This window comes from Crocodylus siamensis, chromosome 4, assembly GCF_052110815.1.
Source record: "Crocodylus siamensis isolate JL-2025a chromosome 4, ASM5211081v1, whole genome shotgun sequence".
Taxonomy (NCBI): domain Eukaryota; kingdom Metazoa; phylum Chordata; order Crocodylia; family Crocodylidae; genus Crocodylus; species Crocodylus siamensis.
In genome coordinates, this window is record NC_143398.1 from 47,540,284 (window position 1) to 47,560,521 (window position 20,238).

At 41.0% G+C, this 20,238-nt stretch overlaps 1 protein-coding gene across 1 annotated transcript in view; it reads right to left on the minus strand.

Moving 5' to 3' along the window:
* CAPZA2 (capping actin protein of muscle Z-line subunit alpha 2) overlaps window positions 1-20,238 on the minus strand; it is a 39,277-nt gene that overhangs the window by 1,243 nt on the left and 17,796 nt on the right. Inside the window, exons 2-9 of the mRNA XM_090042232.1 lie at window positions 19,218-19,281; window positions 15,056-15,107; window positions 13,080-13,143; window positions 11,600-11,806; window positions 8,919-8,998; window positions 4,789-4,867; window positions 3,562-3,633; window positions 594-656 (exon numbers count right to left, since the gene is read on the minus strand). Coding sequence (XP_089898358.1) covers window positions 594-656; window positions 3,562-3,633; window positions 4,789-4,867; window positions 8,919-8,998; window positions 11,600-11,806; window positions 13,080-13,143; window positions 15,056-15,107; window positions 19,218-19,281 — 681 coding nt within the window. The remainder of the gene's footprint in view (window positions 1-593; window positions 657-3,561; window positions 3,634-4,788; window positions 4,868-8,918; window positions 8,999-11,599; window positions 11,807-13,079; window positions 13,144-15,055; window positions 15,108-19,217; window positions 19,282-20,238) is intronic.

Consider the following 20,238-nt stretch of genomic DNA (forward strand, 5'->3'; position numbering starts at 1 on the left):
GCAAACAGTATGAGCAAACTGTGCGTGTGGCCCTTTTAGTCAAGTTACAGTTTAAAATGTACAGTGCTTTTAGAAAATGAATGTAAATGTGACATTTTGTGTCCAGAACTTACACTGTCATGTCAACAGTCTAAGTGAACAGGTCTTAACTGCCACATTTTCTAGATAGCTATGCTTTGAAAAAAACCATAAAGTGCACCCAGCTGTATAACTAAGTTTAGCCATAGTTATCAAACCTGTTTAACTGTGGATTGGCTTCTCACAACTGAAGTTGTGCAATATTTCACGAGTACCTAAAGACTCTAATGAGAACTAAGGTCTTAATATTCTAGGCACTGTGTAAAGAGAGTCTGTTCTCAAGCAAACTTAGAATGTATTTCAGGATAAAATGCAACAAGTGGGTGCAACTCTCAGAAGGACTGGTAAAAGATGACTAGAAATGTTAACATAGTCATATAGTCCTTAAATTAAGTTTACTTACAATACCTAATTTTCCTATTTTAGTAGCATGTTGAGCTTGGAACCACTCTGGAATAAATCTATAGAATTAAACATCTTGTATTTACATGTTACATTTGTTTAAGACATCATACCTGATACTCATTTTCTGCAGCCTCTACAATTTTTATGAATTCCTTTGCTGTTTGGGTTTCATTCTAGGTGGGGGGGGGAAAAAAGAAGGTTTCAAAAAAAAGATGTCACACTAAACATGTCAATTCCAAAACAGCTTTCAAGTTCTACTTCTTTCACAGTTATGAGATACTTAAGGTAGTCTTCATTAGTCAGACCATAAATTCTGTTCTCATATTGTGAATGATATTTTGAGATCTGATGAAAATTCCCTGAAGGGTCAGTACTGGTTTCTTTGGTACCAAGTTCTTCATGCCTGAATTATGAAAAAAAAGTAGTGTTGCACTGGCCTCTAGTCAATCCATTATTACAGACAGATCATTACTGGAAAGAAGAAAACTAATAAAAAACTATGCAACAGTATCCCTGTTCAGTTATTTTTGGCAAGTGAATACAGACTTGTTTATACCAACCAGGGTTATTTTCAATCGGCAATAAGTGCACCTCAGATTAACCTCATTGGCTCCAGTTGATTTTAGCCAACACCAATACAGTCCAAAGATCCCTTTGAGCTTCTGCAGTTATTTTGATAAAAAATATAGAACTGTCAAATTAACAAGAGTATAAAAACTAGGAGAGATGCAGAACAAAAACACATTTGGGAGCATTTTTGTTATAATCAGGGACTCTCCAGTTTTCTCTGTTAAAAAAATCCAGTATTCCCTGATAAAAAAATCCTGGTATCTCTGATTAAAACCTCCCAACTCTGCTGTATCTGCACTTTAAATGAAACACCAGGTTACACAGACACAGACACAGACCCCCCCCCCCCCAAGTTGAAATGTATATATATCAATAAAACATTGTGTTCAAAGCAATTTGGAAGCCTACCAGTGCCTCAATCACCATAATAAAATAAATCCTAAACAGTTATAAATTTTGGCATTTGATTTTGGGTTTTTCCATCATGGAAAATCAGAGCTCCTCTTTTGCTCACCAGGATGTAGATCCAGCTACGGCTATCCCCATCCAACTGCTCTGTGGTGCTGAACAACCCGGATATGCCGATGCCCTGCCTATGCCATTGCCCCTCACTCCCCACCCCCAGCCACCTAGCCCTACTGGTGCCCCTTACTCCCCACCCACAGTACCTCCTCCCCAAGGGCTATGGGGCCAGGAACCTGGTCTGCAGTCCCCTGCCCCCACAGTAGCACCCAAACCCATGGCCACTGTCTGTGGGAGGCAGTGGCTTCTGTGGTGAAGTGGAACGTGAAGTTCAGCTGGAGTGGACCCTGTGGGAGAGTGGGGAACATGTGGGCTGCCTGCTGCAGGCTTGGGGCTCCACACACTGCTTGCCCTTCCCCCTGGGGCCTCTGGGGCCCAGCAGGCGGGACCTGGAACAGCAGGGCAGAGTGGGGTCTGGCAGGGAAGCTCACTGCCATGAGCCCTGCTCTGCCAAGGCACCCTCTGCCCACACAGCAGCAGCAGCAGGAGCCTTGCCATGGCAGCATGGGGTTCGTGGTGGCAGCACTGAGCTTCCCCACCCCACTCTGCCCTGTCACACCAGGTCCTACCTATTGGGTTACAGAGGCCCTGGGGGGAGAGCAGCAGGACGGGTGCCTGGGCCCACATCTGCCCCACCCAGTATACAATTCTGGGGGCACGTGCCCACCATTCCCTCCAAGAGTGCATGGCATGCAGTGACAGGGAGCTAGCACCACCCCCAGATGAGCTGCCTACAGCTCCATCCCACTCCCTACCCAGGCCCTTTGGCCATGCATGCCGGCTCTGGGCTCCAAGCCCCACACACTGCCCAGGCTGGGCAGCAGCCCCAGCCTTGCCCAACTCCCTCCCCACCTCACTACAGGAGCCTCAATCTGCACCTCCCCAGACTTATCTGCAGACAGCTGCTCTCCAGGCTGCCTGGTGCCCCTGTGTATGGGCACACATGCACATGGCATCCCCTGCCTGATCACACTTCTTCTGCTCCCTGCAGCACCCTGCAGGCTGGAACTCAGCCAGCCTGCAAGGGGAAACCCACCATTTCCCATGTTTTTCTCCTTAAAATGAGAAAAACATGAGTTTTACCGTGTTTTTCTGTGGTGAACAGAAAACCTGTATCCCTGGTCATCAGCATATATTTTACTTTTTCATTCTCTTTTGACTATTTAATGCAATTGGCTTGAGTTTTTTTATTGAGGAACACTCCAGCAGGAAATATAAAAGTTTATGCACTTCCTAATGCCTTCTAGAATGCATGATTATTACTTAAAAGCAATAATTAGTAGTTTATGCTGCCCTCAGAAAGCACCAGTTTCTTGAGGATGCCACCATTGCTGTTTTCAAACAATGGGTTATTTTTAGCATGTCCTTAGGCACCATTATAATCTTTATTTGAAACAGAGAAAGCTAAGAAAGAGCCTAAATTCCAGCACAGAATCTCTCAAACTGAAGTTTAATGAACCGAAATAACTTACTGTCCATAAAAGCAAGATTCTGACAGCATTAGTTACAGACAGATTGTGTCACCTCCTTAAAATAGCATTAGCTGTGGTACTCTCTTTTGCAAATTGCTATCTTTGGTGCCTTACTCTTTTTGAGCAAATGCTACCAAACACTTAATAACGGTGGGGAGAAGAGAATGTTCAAATAAACCCACTGCACATTCAAAATTTAATCCCAGAAGCCATCAAGTTTAAAATTAGCATTTTTAAGTGAACAACAGAAGTACAGATAATAATGGGAAAGTGAGATAACTAATACCTAGTAAATAAAATTATTCTACATTATTTCTCTTAAATCACATGCAAACATGAAATATAAAATGATGGTTATTTTAGAGAACAGGAACGAACATTTACAATGTAAGTAAACTGAGGTGTAGTTGTCTAAGTGTTATTTAATCATAAAAATCTTGGATCCACAATTTTAACAAAACCAAATGAAATTGTGCCGCAACAGATGGCAACACATTATGAAAAGACAACTTACAGAAACTGTTAGAGAATCCTGTACATCTTTATGGCTCACTAACTGGACGTTACCATCTTCATAATAATGAACCTACGGAAAAGTGAAGCCAACACCACATTAAACATTACAGAATAGTTAAGAGACAGAATCATTGTAACAAAATGTCAGTATTAATCAGCGTTTAACACACTTTGGAGGAACTGAGTCACCAGTAGTTCACTCACTGCAATGGAAATGCACAATTACAGGCAACACATAGGTGAACCCCAAAGAGCTTTCTTAGAATCTTAAGCATCTCCACAACTGAGCACTCACTCTACCCCAGCTACAGGTTACAGCAGAACATGTCATCTGTTTCTGAGGAATTCTTGGTGAGCTTTAGGCTAAAGTATCAGCGCTGTCCACACGCCTCACCCAGAACTTGTCTGCCAGAGGCAATGTGACATCTCCCATCAAGGACAGACAGGTCTGATCTTTTTAAGTCAGTCCATGATTTGATATCCCCTCATTAGATAGAGACAGCTCCCAAACATCAAAAATGAACATTTATACAAACCAAGGAAATTCTTTTTATACAAACCTTGGCTAAGAGACAGAGCAGACTGAGGTGAAAACCTCATGAGGTTCTGTTCCCATATCATAACATCTTTTCTACCACTCTCAGGATATGAGTTTAAGAACAAGTATCATTAGGTCACTGAAGGTGGAACCCTTATGGCATGTCAGCTACTGGTCATATGCAGGCTCTTACCCTTGGTTAAACGCAAGGTAGCTTACCGCTCAAATCAAAGTTTAGCAAAAAGTTATTAAAAAACAAAAACGAAAAAACACAGTGCTCAAATGCTCTGTAAGCCATGTGGCAGCAAGGCAGGTACTAATCTGTTTACTTTCAGCAAGGGAGATGAGGTTAGATATTAGGAAGATCTTTTAAGGCATTCAAAACAAAAATAGGGTGCCTGAAAAGGTGCTGAAATTAGAGGTTTTTAAGAATAGGCTGCAAACATCTGTCAAGGATGGTTTAGGAGGTATACTTATTTTTCCTCAGTAAAACAAGATAAACTAGATGGCCTTTTGAGGTCCCTTTCCAGATCATAAATTACTGCATGGATAATTGTAATGAAGTGTGCTCCATTTTTGCTTCCTGAACCAGAGATCTTATAAAAATCTTACTATAAAGCCCTTAGATTCGCCTAGTAAAAAGCATTTAGAAATTGTCTGGTTAAACTTAGTTTAGCATAAGCCTACCTGAATTTTCAAGATGCCAGCCACCTGAGTGGTTGAAGGGGTGATTGTAAACTTCCATTCTGACCTCCAACGACCATTCCTTTAAAAATAAAAATAGCAGCTGTAAATAAGGCAGGAAAAAAACTGAATAAGCTATTTAAATTTCAAGCACTGGTTTACTTCACTAGTTGTGTACAATTCTTGGTTTCAGCCTGAAATTGCTAAAGGAGATGGAATGGATAGTATAACATCCAACAGTATCACTAAAAAGCAAAACAAAGCAAACCTAATAGATTAAGACCCTTAAACAGGTGAAGGGAGATGAGACACTTTCTGTGAATATTCATTCTTGCTTTTAGACACTGATCAAGATGATTAACAGAAACATTTCAGTAATAGGACCCTTCTTTCCTTCTGACGGTTAAGAGCTCTAATGATCCACTTCCCTCATTTTTTTTTAGTTACTGAAAATGTTTTTCTGCATATTGCTAGTTTCTGGACAAAGGAAGGCTGACAGGATGATTTCCAGCAATGAAGTCAACTTTTCGCAGCCAACTAACTTTAGAACCTTTACATAAAAAACCCACAACACAAACTCTGATAGGATGAATTTCTGTAATACTGAACTGCTGTTAAGACTCTAGGTTCCTTCTGCAGAAATATGAAGCTCTAGAACTGTTGGCATTGCTTTCCAGTAGAAAGAAATACAATGGTCTTCCCAAAATTTCAGACATCTGGAAAGAGAAGTACAGATACAGATTTCTACTTGCTTCCTCTCCTGCAAGCTACAGTCCTAACGTACTTAAATGATTATTGGACCATTCTACATTAGAGATGTGTTAAGAAGTAATCTAGACTGCAGCTCAATTTTTGGTGTGTATGCATTCAGGGGGAAGGAAACAGTTTGGTGAGAAAAAGAATTTAATTTCCACAAGATTTATTTCCTTTCCAGTGGTATGAATACTGAAAAGCTTAGTTTAAACATTACCAGTCAGTAATTCGTATGTGCAGTTAAACATCTGAAACATTGTTATCAATACAGGAAACCCTCACTAGTCACAGGTTTGGCATTCGCAGTTTCAAATATTTACAAATGCCGAACCTGCTTCTTAAATACACTTAAAGGAGCTCCTCAGGAGCACCGTATTTGCCGCCACCGGGCTCCCAACACTGCCAGCACAGCCATGCTCCCCCTCCAGCTGCTAGGAGCACCGAGTTCATGAACGTAGTGTCTTATCCACGGATTTCATCATTTGCAGGGTAAATGAGAACGCATCCCCCCGCAAATGGCGAGGGTCACCTGTACTGTGCAGGTTGCTAGATAACAGCAATGTTTCACTCCGAGGGCCTTTTTCTCAAAAAAAAAAAAAAATCAAATCAAACACACTCAGTTAAACATTTTCAGATCCCAACAAGATAATGCCCATCCTATTTTCAAAACCCCTACTAAAAAAGCCCAATCATGGTAGGGCCAGATAAGTAACTGCCTCTCTTGGATGGTGCCTAACAGCACTGTACACCATCAAGGAGTTCTGCTTCAAAAGTGCAGCTTTGCATGTACACCAAGAAGTTACCATAAGCTGCTTTGCACTGCAGATATGATTTAACCTTCTGGCATCTCACAGAATTCTGAACTGGTCCTACAGCTGGGATGCTAGATGGCACTGTAATGCTACCAGTACCATAGAACTTGAGCACTTTACAACTTGCAGCTATAAGGAACTCTACAGCACTTAATGACTTAGGGTAATAAAAAAAATTCTAACTTGTCAATTCATTCTGTATACCTAAATTCCTTTCAAGTGAACAAGATATTTTTTAATATTTGTTAGTCATATTATTAATAATATCATGCAGGTTGTTAGATGAGGGCAATGTTTCACTCCTTGAGGGCCTCCATTTTCACAAAAGATTCAGCTATTTCAAACAGAGCATAAAGTCCTCAGGCATCTGTCTGTCTGAAGGGCTTTAAAACTCATGAACAATGTGCACCAAAGCTGAGCAAAGAAGTTCTGGAAGTTGGTTACAAACCAGCTAGATGTTTTTCAGCTGCTTTTTGTAATGATTTTTATGCATTTTTATCTATTTACATACCTGAATCACTATACTTTTAATGAGAGAATGTTTTTCCCTGGAAAACTGATGTACCTATTTTGAATCTTCTAGTGAAACCAGGAAGGTAGAATTGCCTTGTTTGCTATCAGCTCACCCACCTGGCAGACTGCTACAGCACTGGGACCATGCAAGTTCCATCTGGAGTTGGGAATTTCAAGGTCCCAGACTGTCTATAATTCATAGGCAGACAAGGTACACCCTACATAGGCCCAGAAAGTCCTGTCACTGCCATTTCGAAAGAGTGTAAATATTTTGATTTCTAACCAAAAGGTTGATTTCCTCAAGCCCAATGCCACAGGAGACTTGAATTGCCTGTTTTTGTCTTAGTATAAGCACTATTTTTAAACATTCTGGAATTTTCCCCAGATTGGAAATGTGGATCGTCAGGTGCTATTAGCCATATTAATCTGTTTGTAAGCAATGCATACAAAACCACAGATAGCCATGTACTTACAGTATCATACAGGGATAAGCTGAGAGCCTTATGCAATTAGGATATCCTCAACACCTGGCAGAATAGTTCGGGGTTTTTTTACAGAAGCATTTTCTTTAGTGTTAAACGTCTAACACTTTAAATAATATACTGCACTTATAAAAGTAGTTTAAATCTAGGTCAAGGTTCTTTAAACTCTTAATTCATCGATATCTGAAAACTTCAGAAAATACCTGAAAAATATGGCAGAATATTTGCCGGAAGGAAAACGTTAGCCCAATATAAATAACAATATTTCAGTTCGTTCTAAACTAGGATACGGAAAAACCCAAAAGGTAAAAATCAGACGTCTAAGTTAGTCAGGGTAAGTCAAAAATGGAAAGGCACTGACATTTTATTTTTTATCAGGCATGCCGATTCAGTAAACAGGCTGTTCGTTTTTCTGGAATAAAATTCCTCAAAGACTTCAAGAGCTGAAGGATTTCAAAACCTGGTGATTTTTCTTTCCCACTATTGTTTGACCTGTTGCCACCCTCCTCTAGACTAGAAGTCTGGAGAATTGAAGACTTAGTCTGTATGTATTTAACAAGACCTATTTATGTGAAAGAAAGGCCGTGCTTGGATTACAACTACTGAGCGCCATGATAGGAAATGTACATGTAGATTAAGCCTTGTTAAATACTTTCAGACTAAATACGTCTTCAGGTACTTCTCCCTTCTCACTAAGTTTTCCCATTTTTAACTCCCCACCACCACTGTCCTGGGGGAATGAACTGTTTTCCCAAGCATTATGATGAACTATGAAAGAATCAATCAGATTTGCATTCTTCCCTTTGCTCTGAGAGAAACTGATTAAGAATGAACTAGGGCTAAAAAAAAGCCGAGAGACAGACAGAGGCTGGATACCTAAGCTGAAAAATGCAACTCATTTCCATACTGAGAAAGCAAACTTTTCTTCAGGAAGAACTTGGACTATTGATGTTAACAGTTAAACAAGCTTCCAAGGTATAAAGAACATAAAGACCAATCTGCAGCAAGTTTCACATCTCCACTAGCTATACAATGAAACAAATACTCTAACATTCATGGGAAAGGGGCAGATTTTAGAACTGGCTGTAAGAAAGCGGGACTCTCTCCTTGGCATTTCCCCTGCTAGTGCAAACCTGCTCTTTCTGACAGAGCAAAGAAATCAGAAGATCAGTCCATGTCCAAATAGCTGTGAAAGTCTTGGTCCTCAGCTTATCCTTTACCATATGGCAAGATGGAGAAAGCAGTGTAGCAGGGTTTTAAACATGAAAGATATTGGCTGGAACAATGCTCAAGGAAGACGAGACGCAAGAATCAATAAAAAGTCAAAGGAGAAATGAGAGAGAATTTATCTAGTGTTCTGCAAAACACATGGAGATCTACATCTGTTGATTGGTCCTCCAATGGAGCAAGAGTTTTCTAACTAGCTCCCATTAGGGGCTTTTAACAGACACGTCTTCCCCTCCACCCTCCCAAGGAAGTGAACCACTCCAAATTTAGTAGGCATACTGCAAATAGGTTAATTATTCAAGCAAAACAGAACGTAGCAAATACAATATTAATTAAAATAACTTACCAAAAGTTTTTTGCTTGAAACTGATGGCTCTCTATACATGCAATAATGGTTTGCTGTCCATCAATTGTTTTACCGTACACCTTAATTGGAAGGGAAACAGTAGAGTCATGTCAAATTTTAGACTGAGACCTCAGCCACTGTTTAAGTGCTTTAAGCAAGATAGATATTTGAGATGCCTAGCTTTTTTTCTTTTTAAAAATAATTTAGGAGGTATTGATCACATTGTAGAAGTATTTTGTAGCCATTCACCCATTGTTCTTATGCATAAAGAAAAGCAACCAATATTTTAACTATAAGTTTCTTGGTCATCAGCTTGTCCTTCTTTGGCATGTGGCGAAGTACTTACAGGAATCTCAAAGTAGGCACTTGAAATACTTCACCCTTAAAACTTCAATTATAAGAAACCTAGTCAGACAGGAAGAGGGAACACCGGCATGCCCTCAACAACAGCTAAGGCTTATATTTATTTCAGTGAGCCTGTCAGTGCTGTTTCCTATAAAGAACGGCAATAAAAAGATCTGAAGTTTAAAGAATAGAAACTACTTAGGAAACAAAGTTTGATAAAGGGATGATCTGGACCACAGCAAAAAAGTTGAACTTTACGAATCTGCTAGCATCTCCTTTTGCTTTTAAGTAGCTGAGGACAGGATAAAGCATTGTTCTCCTCTTCACCAGGTCTTACTATACTAAACCCTTTATATTCGTATACTGAAAGCAGCTGAAAACAATCTATGTAACATAGCAGGGCTGGAGTGATCCTGCAGCTGTTATGGTCCAAGAAGTGAAAGAAGCAAGGGTTTTTTGGTGATATATCTTTTATTGGACCACAGTAAAAGATTCCAACTCGTTAGTGACACGATTCTGTTCTCATAGAGTTGTTGCAATAAAAGATAATATTGACAAAAATCTTTTCTTCCAAGACACAAGATTTCAAGTAACCAATGGCATCATTTATTTATGCTAGACTACAACAAAATTTAAATACAAAAGCCTGAAGAACTGGTGAAAAGAATTATATTCTGTTCAATTTGCTTAGAGATAATAGCACAGTAAGTACTAGTTATGTATAATTTAAAGTTGAGCTTTTCATTACACAAGATCAGAATTCAACTTGCAGACATAAACAATGGTAAATTCAGAAAAGAAAGATCCTAAAAATAATTGGTTCCTCAAGGCAACAACCCCATGAATAATGCTGAACATCATGCCATCAACAATTAAATTAATGGTTCTATTTAGGAAATCAAGTGTATTCAGTAATATCAAGGGTCAAATACCAAACTTCTTTGTTACCACAAACTTTAAAAAAAAATTAAAAATACTTAAATTTACACTACATTTGAGAACGATTCAGAGATTGTGTTCCCTGCAAGTTAAGAACCTGATGCCATATAGTTAATACTTCCTAGAACAGGTTAGCCACCTTTTCAGGCTGCAGGGCAGACTGACCCAGTTTGGGTCAGAGGCAGGCTGGCATATGGGGCATGAGTTTGGTGGGCACTAGAATCCAGCTGCTACCAACCCCACTCTTCCCAGTAGTTGCACATGGAAAGTGTCTTCAGCAGAAAATCACTTTCCCAGCAGTCACTTCCCTTTGCCTTTGTGGGGATGAGCACCAGCAGCAGACACTTTTCCTGTCCTACTATGGGGAAAAGTACAGCAATGGCTGGGTCCTGCCCTCTGACCCAGTTTGACTAAAAGACTGGCTGACACAATCTGGCTACTGAAATCCCACTTCCATGGGCCAAATCAATCTAGCCTGAAGGCTGTAGGTTGCTGACCCTTATCCTAGAAGTTTCAGAAAGAATGGAAAGAAGGGTGTTGGTAAGTAAGGGTGGACACCAGGGGAATGCAGCAGTGAAGATGCCGCCCCCCCCGCTACCATTGCTCCCCAATGATCCAAGCATTTGGGGGGGGGGCGGGGCCAGAACTTCTCTTGCCCTGTTCCAATTGGAGGCTGAAGCTGCACAAGAATCCAGGCTTAGCAGGGGAGAGAGGCTGCAGCAGGCAGATTTCCTCCCTGCACCCTGCCACCTGTGTCCCCTGGTGACTGGAAGCAAGCTCTAAAAGGAAGAACCTGTCCCACACCACCATCCTGAGGTGATGCAGAGGCATAGGGGAAGCTCCAGAGTTGCTCCTGCCCTGCTCCAGCCTATGGGGTGCCTGACTTGGCCAGGGACCACAGTGGTAGCAACAGCACACAGGTTTCTCCTTCCAGTGTCTGCTGCTGTGGGGAAGGATGGTGGAGGGGGTAGTAGGCAGGCCTGCCACCACTGCTGTCCCTGGTCAAGCCTGGCTCCCAGCACAGGCCCCTGTGTGGGGCAGGAACATTTTTGAGGTTCCCCTATTCCCAGGTCAGCTAAGGACAGCTGACCTTCCCCCCACCTTCATGTGCCTGCTCTTCTACCCAGCTCCCTGATGTCCCTTGCTGACCCAGGGAGTCCAGCCACACTTCACTCCAATTCCCCCATGGTCTGAAGGGATCTGCACTTTCCACCCATGTTTGTAAGTGGTGCAGAAAGAAACACAGACATTGATGAAACACGAGTCTCAATCTATAATTATGTTGTAGACATATGCTGGTTGCTATTATTTTGTATTTCAGAGATCACTATCCATCTGAAAAAGTGAATGTAAAAATGGAACTTATAAGCATTTTTAGACAGCTGTTTTGTACTTACTGTGCAGACACCACTTGGGTAGTGTTCTTTCACATAAGCTCTCACTGCAGTCTCAATTGAATTTCTCCAGGATTCTAATGCATTTTCAGCTTCATGGGGCCTAGGATCAGTAGCCTCTTTTCTTAAGTGATCAAATTTAAAGGAGACCTTGTTTTTTGGATCCAAGAATTTTCCATTACCCAAGTCGCCATGTTCTGTTATCAAGACCTGCATCACAAAATTCTGGTTGTAACATTTTTCTGTTTGACATTACATCATTCAGGACAGAACTACCCCAATTTACAGACTGAGGTGTACCAAAGGGAGACATTATCAACATCCTAATTAGAGCCTTAAGGTATGAACCAAGCCCATGCACATCAAACAGAAGAGTAGCAAATTCAGAATTTCAGTGCTGTTTGAATTAATGCACTGGTAGTTCCAGCACAGAGTGAACTGTTTTTGAAGACTTCAAATATTTAGCCAAGGACAGCACTGTACAACTAAGTTAGTCAGAGGCTGCATGCCACTGGGGTGAATGTTCTCTGCTGTGCCAGGCACCCTCTTGCTGCTGCTCCCCAGCATCTCCATTGCACTGCATGACCTCCCACTACTACTCCCCAGTCTCAACACTGCACCATCCACCCCAGTGCCCTGACTCACCTTTAAGGTTCCAGTTGCAAACTTCCCCACTGCACAGCCCACTCAGGAACCCCAGGCTACTGTACTGGCTTCCCTGGCACTGAAGAGGATGTTCTTGTCCCTGGGACAAGGGCAGAAAGGGGAAGCCAGAGGGAGGGGGAGCCTGGAGCCCCTGGGTGCTGCCACAGCTGGAGCAATAGGGACAGCAATAGCTGGCTGGGAGCCTGGGGGATGCAATTTGACCTGTAACAGGATGCATGCATCCTGCAGGCAACCAGCTGGGCAGCCCTGGCCTAGTATATTAATATAAAGTAGAACTAAAAGTTATTCAATCCCTTTGTTTACCTTGCAGGATTGAAGCTATGGTGTTCCAAAAATACTTCATATTATTTACCTCATAAATAGCTGGTTAACTTATAATATAAGCAATGCTTATTTCTTCAAGACAATGAGAGTCTATGATGTGTCAAGATTGATGGTAGTCTTACACAGAGTTTAGATTATAGTCTATGAGACGGGTGAGACACAGACGATCCTGCCTGAGGCAGAGTTGGACTAGATCAGTGTTTCTCAACCAGTGGGACATGTCCCATTGGTGGGACTTGAAGGTTGTGTAGGTGGGACTTCAACTCATTGCCCGATTGAAAAAAATCAGTTGTTTGCTCTTCAAATAGATGAATCAACAGATATCTTGAACAGTGCAATTTTGTGGGGTTTTGTTTTCATCATGGTGGGACGCAAGATGCAAAATGTTGAGAACCACTGAACTAGATGAGCTCTGGAGACCCCTCCTACCCCCATTTCTCTGTGATTCTACGAAGATAAGAGCACGTTCTTAAACTACAACTTTGATCCATACCTGCTCATCGTAACCATCAATTTTTACTGGAGTAAACTGGTCCAGGTTGTATTGTGCAAATGCACTAAAAAGACAAGAGATATGTATATTAACAATCTATTTAGCTTTCCCATAAATCTTTCAACATTACAAAAGTTTAACAGTGATTATTTATGAATATTTGTTTAGATATTAAAACAAAAGAAAATATTCCTTTCCTCACATCAAAGCTAGCAATCAAGGAACATCAAACAGTAGGTGAGGTCTCAAAGCCACACTATCTTAAGGACGCAAATGACAAAAGCATTTAATAGCACCTAAAAATAAATCAATCTAACAAGACCAAAATAAGTACATGCACCTGGGATTTCATTTGCAAGTCATTAAATATTTTTAAGAGACTGAAAGCTTCCTGTTTGTCTGATATGACTGCCATTTCTAAAATAATTCAATATGAAGGTAAACACCATGAAGTACAAACTTCTGCTGCTTCCACATTTAATTTCTAACTTGTGACAAAAATATGTCCCTTGTGGTCATTTAACTGTAGATCCATCTCTGAGCTACCCACTCAAAACACTTATTTCAAATTTCCTTTTTATCCTGAAGTCTTCTCTTAAAACATATTATAAAACAGGGGACTGAAAAAGGGTGCATTTTACGCACTTTTCTGCCTACTTCTTGAAGTGTACAACAACTTTTATAGAAGTTATTTGCACAAACATTTTTACTTTCAAATATTATGAGCAATAATTTGTCAGGTTGACTTTTCAATGGAATACTATAAAAAGTTACTAACCTCCTGGTTTTGCTATTTAATCATAAAGGATCTTAATGTAACCAATTTCATGGGCTCAATAAAATCACATTAAGCACAGTGAAACATCCAAGATATACCAAAAGAGCACGTGTGCAGGACTTCAAGAGGTCTACTGGTTCCAAACAAGAGAGTACATTTATCCTCTCAGTTGGACTTTTTAAAGCATCTTTTATTATAAGAGTGTTGCTATACACACAGACCTTTGCACCTCTGCAGGGTATTTACCCTTCAAAAAGTCTTGAATGGATATACCCTAGCTGTTTACAAAAATATAACTGAAACCCTAATTTCAGAGCTACTTGCAATACATTTAAGATGACTAGAAATGGCCTTCTGAATGGACAAATTAAATAAGTCTTATTTTTCCTCCATTCTACTCTTTGGCTTGTCTACATGTGTCCCTATGGCAACATCATTACTGCACTGTGATATAGTACTTTCTTCTCTGTTGCTCATGCAGTACACAGTTATTTTTGGCAGCTACTTCGCCATACTGAGGGAGCGTGTTCCTATGGCAAAGTAGCTGCTGGTCACATGTGGATGCTATCATGCCATGTGACCCTATGCAGACATGCCTTTTGGATAAATGGATAGATTTACATTTTCTGGTATCTGTCATCTAAGGATCCTGAAAATACCGAATTAAAAGTGTATCTTCTAGTGACTACTTAGCCAATATCACAACACTATACAACAGTTTGTATGTAGAAGTGATGAATACTTCCAAATTACACTAGATAGTAGGTATATATAATGCAAGTTACCTAAATACATTTAGGCAGGATACTGGCCTTAGCACCCTTGCTCCTGTAGAAACACACTCTGGAATCTTTAGCAATTACAAAGAGACAGAACCTCTTATTCCCTCACCAAAAATAGTGTGGGGGTATTGTTTTAAGAAGCATAATATTTCCATAAGGCTGTTATTCAAAAAGTTGATACTGGGGGCACTTCCCATTCATCTATACCACTTCTATAATTTTGTTTTCCTTGGACTTTTCCCAATCAAGTATAATCAAAGCTGACATTACTTTATTGGTTCTAATAAGCTTAAAACAGTTATGGGTGCAGAAAGTGACACATCCATTCACCATGATTATTTGCTGGTACTGAATGTTTTAATGAAGTGTAACATTTTCAGTCTCTCAGAAACTAGAAGATAGTATATAGTACTTACTGGGCTGCTCCTTCCCTGAGAAGATTATCATTGTTAAGCAGTAATCGAACATCTGAAAAAAAAATAATTTAAAGTCTTAATTCTCTCCTCAAGATGTCAGAAGAAAACTCAAATTTATTAGCCCAGACAACAAATGAAAAATCTTTCTCCAGGAATGCATCTAAAAAGCAGAACTGATTACTTGAGAAAAATAGGTAACAAAGCTGTTTATACATTTCACAATCATGACTGCCAGATGTAAGAAGACTGGACTGAAATGAACTCACAGCAGCTTTGTAAATAGATAAAAGCCATCCCATAGAAGTGGCATGATAGGCCTTGTAGGAAATGGCCAAATTTGCCATTAGAGAAGTACCAGATTCAGTTGGCTCCATTTATTAGTAAGACAACTGTTCAAAAATTTTTTTTAAAAAGTCCCATCATTTGTGGGACCAGGATTTGTTAGAGGTTGTTAATGCAGGCCTTCGCTAATTTTAATGTTACCTAGACTGTTTTTCTTTTTCCCCTGTCCTACCATTATTATTCCAATCTCTTAATGGATATTGCTAACCGAATATATACTGCTAGATACCATTTTTATTACTGGCCAGAAATTCTTGCATTTTAACTACATAACAAAGCCCTTTATTCTAATACATTTTCTCTAGAATGATTTTAAAGCGGTATCAGACTATTTTGACAAATAAAACTCACCCTCACATGCAATGAAAACCCTACATGCAGAATCAATTATAACACTGATTCTACACAGTGCATTTTATGAGCTTAGATTTAAAAAAAACCCAACCCATACATACACATAAACAATCTGATAAATTACCATATGAACAATTCAAATGTAGTTTTTAATTTCAAAGAACATAAAAACATTGTTATCACATTAATTGTAATGTTATTTGTTTAGTTCTTGAACCCAAAGATTTCACAGAACTTATGTGAGGGAGAAGCCACTAAAATTACTGAAAACTGATGCCTTGAACAGGAAACAGGATTTTTCTACAAAAAAAATTCTGCATCATATTGAAAGTATATTTGGTTTTGTTTAAGAAACTTTTGTGACTCTAATCAAAGCTTTTAATTTTAGAGTGTTATAAGAGTCTTATAAATTGATCTGAGAGTCAATTTATAAGTCAGATACAATTATCTCCCCTTCCCAAACCCACCCCCCCCAAAAAAACCCAACTCACCTACACCCTCTTCTGCACAAAGTTAAATCTAATTCTGTAAATGAAAGAGCTGTTGCTGAAATAGTTAATGCATCCAATACAGAATCAAAAAACTGGCAGGGAATTCAGATCATGTACTCCAGCTCTCTGCTTAACACAGGAAACATCCCTGTCTAAGCTACCCAACCGAGTGTTTATGTACCCTGCACTTAAGAACTTCCAATGAGGGAAATTCCACAATCTCCCTAGGCAGCCTGTTCCAGTAGATGATTACCCTCATAATTAGAACATTCATTCTAATATCCAACCTAACTCTCTTGCAATTTCAACCCATTATTTCTAGAAGTGCACCAACACGTCAGTCCCACATCGGATCAGCACCAATATAACGAAAATTGGCAATCAGCCTTTTTTGGCTGATGCAGGCAATAATGCCACCAATAAAAGCTCTGTGAATGCACGTAGCTGCAGTGCAGCACACAGACAGCCAGGAATGCAGCCTGTCAGTATGGAGAGCAGCCAGGGTCCATCTGGTAAGCCTGTGGTGAGGGGGGAGGGGGTGGGGGGGAGAAATGAGGCCCCAGCAGTGGGGCAGGAGGCAGGTGCTACACAGCCAGGGCAGAGAGGGAGACAGCCGCGAGTGGTTCATCTGGGGGGTGCAGCTCTTGCCACTACACGCACCCTGGGAGGGCATGAGGGGGAGTGTTTGCCTCCAGATCTGCAGGCAGGATGAAGGTGGGTTGCTGCCGTGGGCAGTGCCAAGTGATTCCTGGCCAGGGGGGTGCTGGGCTGGGCTTAGGGTGGGTAGCAGCAGCGATGCTGGGAGGGGGACTATGGTGAATTTTCGGGTGGTCACAACCCCATGCTAGCCATCCTGCCACTGCCTGCTCCAAGCACAACCCCCTACTGGGAAAAGCCCAACACCACCCTGTTCCCAGCCCACAGTGGCAGCCTACCCTTGCCCTGCACAGATCCAGGGGCACATGCCCCCCAGACCCTCCTGGGGTGCTGCGTGCAGTGGCAGGAGTCACCCTGCCCCCGCCCCCACCCCCAGATGAGTGCTCGTGGCTCCCTCCCATGCTCTGCCCCAGCTGTGCAGCACCTGCCTCAGTCCCAGCTCCAGCCCTACTCCCTCCCTTGCAGAGAGGGCCTCAATCTGTCCTCACCATGCCTCTTCCCTCCCTCCACAACAGACTTACCAGCCTGATGCCTCTCTCCATGCTTCCCGGCTGTATATCGGAATCAGATCAATATTGACCGATACGGCATGTTAAAAATTAGCCGTTGGTATCAGCCCAAAAATTCTCTATTCATGCACCCCTAATTATTTATTATCCTGTTCCTTGTGAATACTGAGAAAGGATGATTGCCATCCTCTTTATAGCTACCTATCAAATTCCTCCCCTTCATAATAATCCCAGTGCTTCCAACTTCTCTTATAAAATTTTCCTAAAAGTATAATCATGTTGTTACTCCCAGTCAGACTTCCCAATTTTTACACAACTTTCTCAAAATGCAATGCTCAAAGTTGAATATGGTACTGCAGCAAGGCCTCACCAAAACTAAAAAGACTTGAAGAATTGCTTCCTTTGATTTGAAAGCGAGACTCCTATTAATGCATCCTAGTATGCCATTAGCTTGCTTATGACAAAGCTTAACTTTTAACTCATATTTGGCTTGTAGTTCACCATAATCCCCAGGTCTGCTTCTGCACTCCAGCAGCCTCCTAGCTCTCCTACACTTTGTATCTGTATATTATATTGTTCAGTCCTAAGTATAGTACTTTGCTCTTGTGCCTATTACATTTTATCCCAATTATCAAGATAATTTTGAATCCTAATCCTCAAATTCACTTAAATACATACTCAATTCAATCTTCCAAGTCATTAATGAATATACAGTAAAAGTTGTGTTATCCGGCACTTTACAAGCCAGCATGCTCTATTATCTGGCATGCCGGCTTGTAAGGTGAAAGCGAAACCGTAAGTGCCCACCATGGCACTTCCAGTTTCACCAAGCCCCCACGATGGCATGGGGCAAAGAAGACTGTGTTGCCAAGCCCCCACAATAACAGTTCTTTCCCCCTTGCTCTTCTGCCCCTCCTCCCTGTCCCTCGCAGCGGAAGGAGCGGCGATGCACTGGATGCAACAGGAGAGATGGCCTCTCAGGTAACTGACGTATTTCATTATTCGGCACCCTTGATTCCCCCTGGGTGCCGGATAACAAAGCTTTTGCTGTACTGAAGAATAGCAGACCCAGGACAGTTCCCTATGCAAATTAAATAATAAGGCCTAAACAGCAAAGAGATTTAGCTAAATATTGAAAAAAAAAGGAGTTAACTGGAGCCATACCTTTATATCAGTGATTCTTGACCAGGGTGCTATAGCATCCTAGGGTGCCTTGACATCTTTTCAAGGGTGCCACAGGATACCACACAATGTTAGCACTGTTAGATGTGCAAACATGATTCACAAGATAAACCCAGAAATTTGAAATAGGAGCTGACGATGTTAAACACCCTGAACTGTTATGGTTTTTGAGTTTTCACATCAGAAAAACTGCTCCAGTATTTTTCTATAGTCAAAGAATAAGTGAAAACTAAGAGCTGACATTTTCTGCGGGGTGACTTGACCTGAATGAGGTGTGCCTTGAGTCTAAAATAGGTTGGAACCACAGCTTTATATCAAACACCAAGTTGCTGTCAGTATTATACGATACTGGCAAAGTGAACTCTCCTCCTCAAACTTAGGTACAAAGACATAAAGCTGCCTTTTTCCAAGTAATGGCAGCAAAACTGGGGCGTTTAAGATTATTTTGAGACAAATAAAACCAAGCTCTGAAAAGTATTTCATAACACTTTTGTAACAAAAAAGTTACTTAAATACTAGGGAAAGGAAAGCAATGCAGACATCATATCCAGTAACTTAATCATACAAAAGATCTATAATTCACTGACAATTGAAACTAGCACAAAGGAGAAGCATAAAATTACTCACCATTGAACACCTCATTAAATTCCCCAGGAGGAGCATGAATGATGAACTTTGCCGCTATGCGTACCTTAAATTAAAAATATATACACATTCTTATGAAACTGTAGTATTTATTCAAATATAAATAACCAGAGACCCAAAATTTGTGGTTCAAGCAAAATAAGTCAGCCCAGCTTTGTATGATTTTAGTATCCAAACTATGAAGCCTTCAAATCTTGTGCATTACAGTCTTCATTCCCAGAACAATTTCTGTTCCTGCTCACTAGGGAGTGAGTCAGGAGTGCCCTAACCCCCAGGTTATAAGCCCTTCTGAATCACAAGAAGCCACATTTTCACCTCTTCTATTGAGCTGCATCACTATGCAAGGTTCATCAGTCCAAAGGAGTAACTGTTGCCTGCTGGTTAGGGCACTCAGCTGGGAAAGGGTAGCCCAAGGTTTCAGTTCTTACTTCTTCACCTGTTTATATATTTTATTCAATGACTATTTAATTTAAAATATATGCATAGTCTTGAAAACATGGACTGGAACTTGAGCCTTATCCATTTAGCAGCTGGCTGTGTTGAGCACTCTCGGAGTACACCCACCATATTCAGTACCTCAGGAGATTCAGGAAGAGGATAACCTGGTTTTTGGCATGACATGCATACTGTACTGCTTAGCTCGGTCATAACTGGGGCAGCTCTGGATGTGCACCCAGGTGAGGAATATTAGACATGCCTATGGAATGTAGGTGCCTCCAAGGGTGGGCAGTATCTGAATGGAGGTGTTTGGCCTCAAATGCATATGTCCTTTTCTGGATCCAACCTTTAATGCTGTGCCCTATTTTGAAATGGCTGAATAGCAAAATGATACTACCTAGTCGCATCAGTTGGTCGTTATAGATATATTATAGCACCTGACCACTAGATGGCAGGGGAACCAGTCAGCATTACGAAAAGAGCACCATGGGATGAAACTGCCTGCGATAGCAGACAGACAACCCTTGGACTGGTATCATTATGCTGGTATAGAGTTACTCACTTT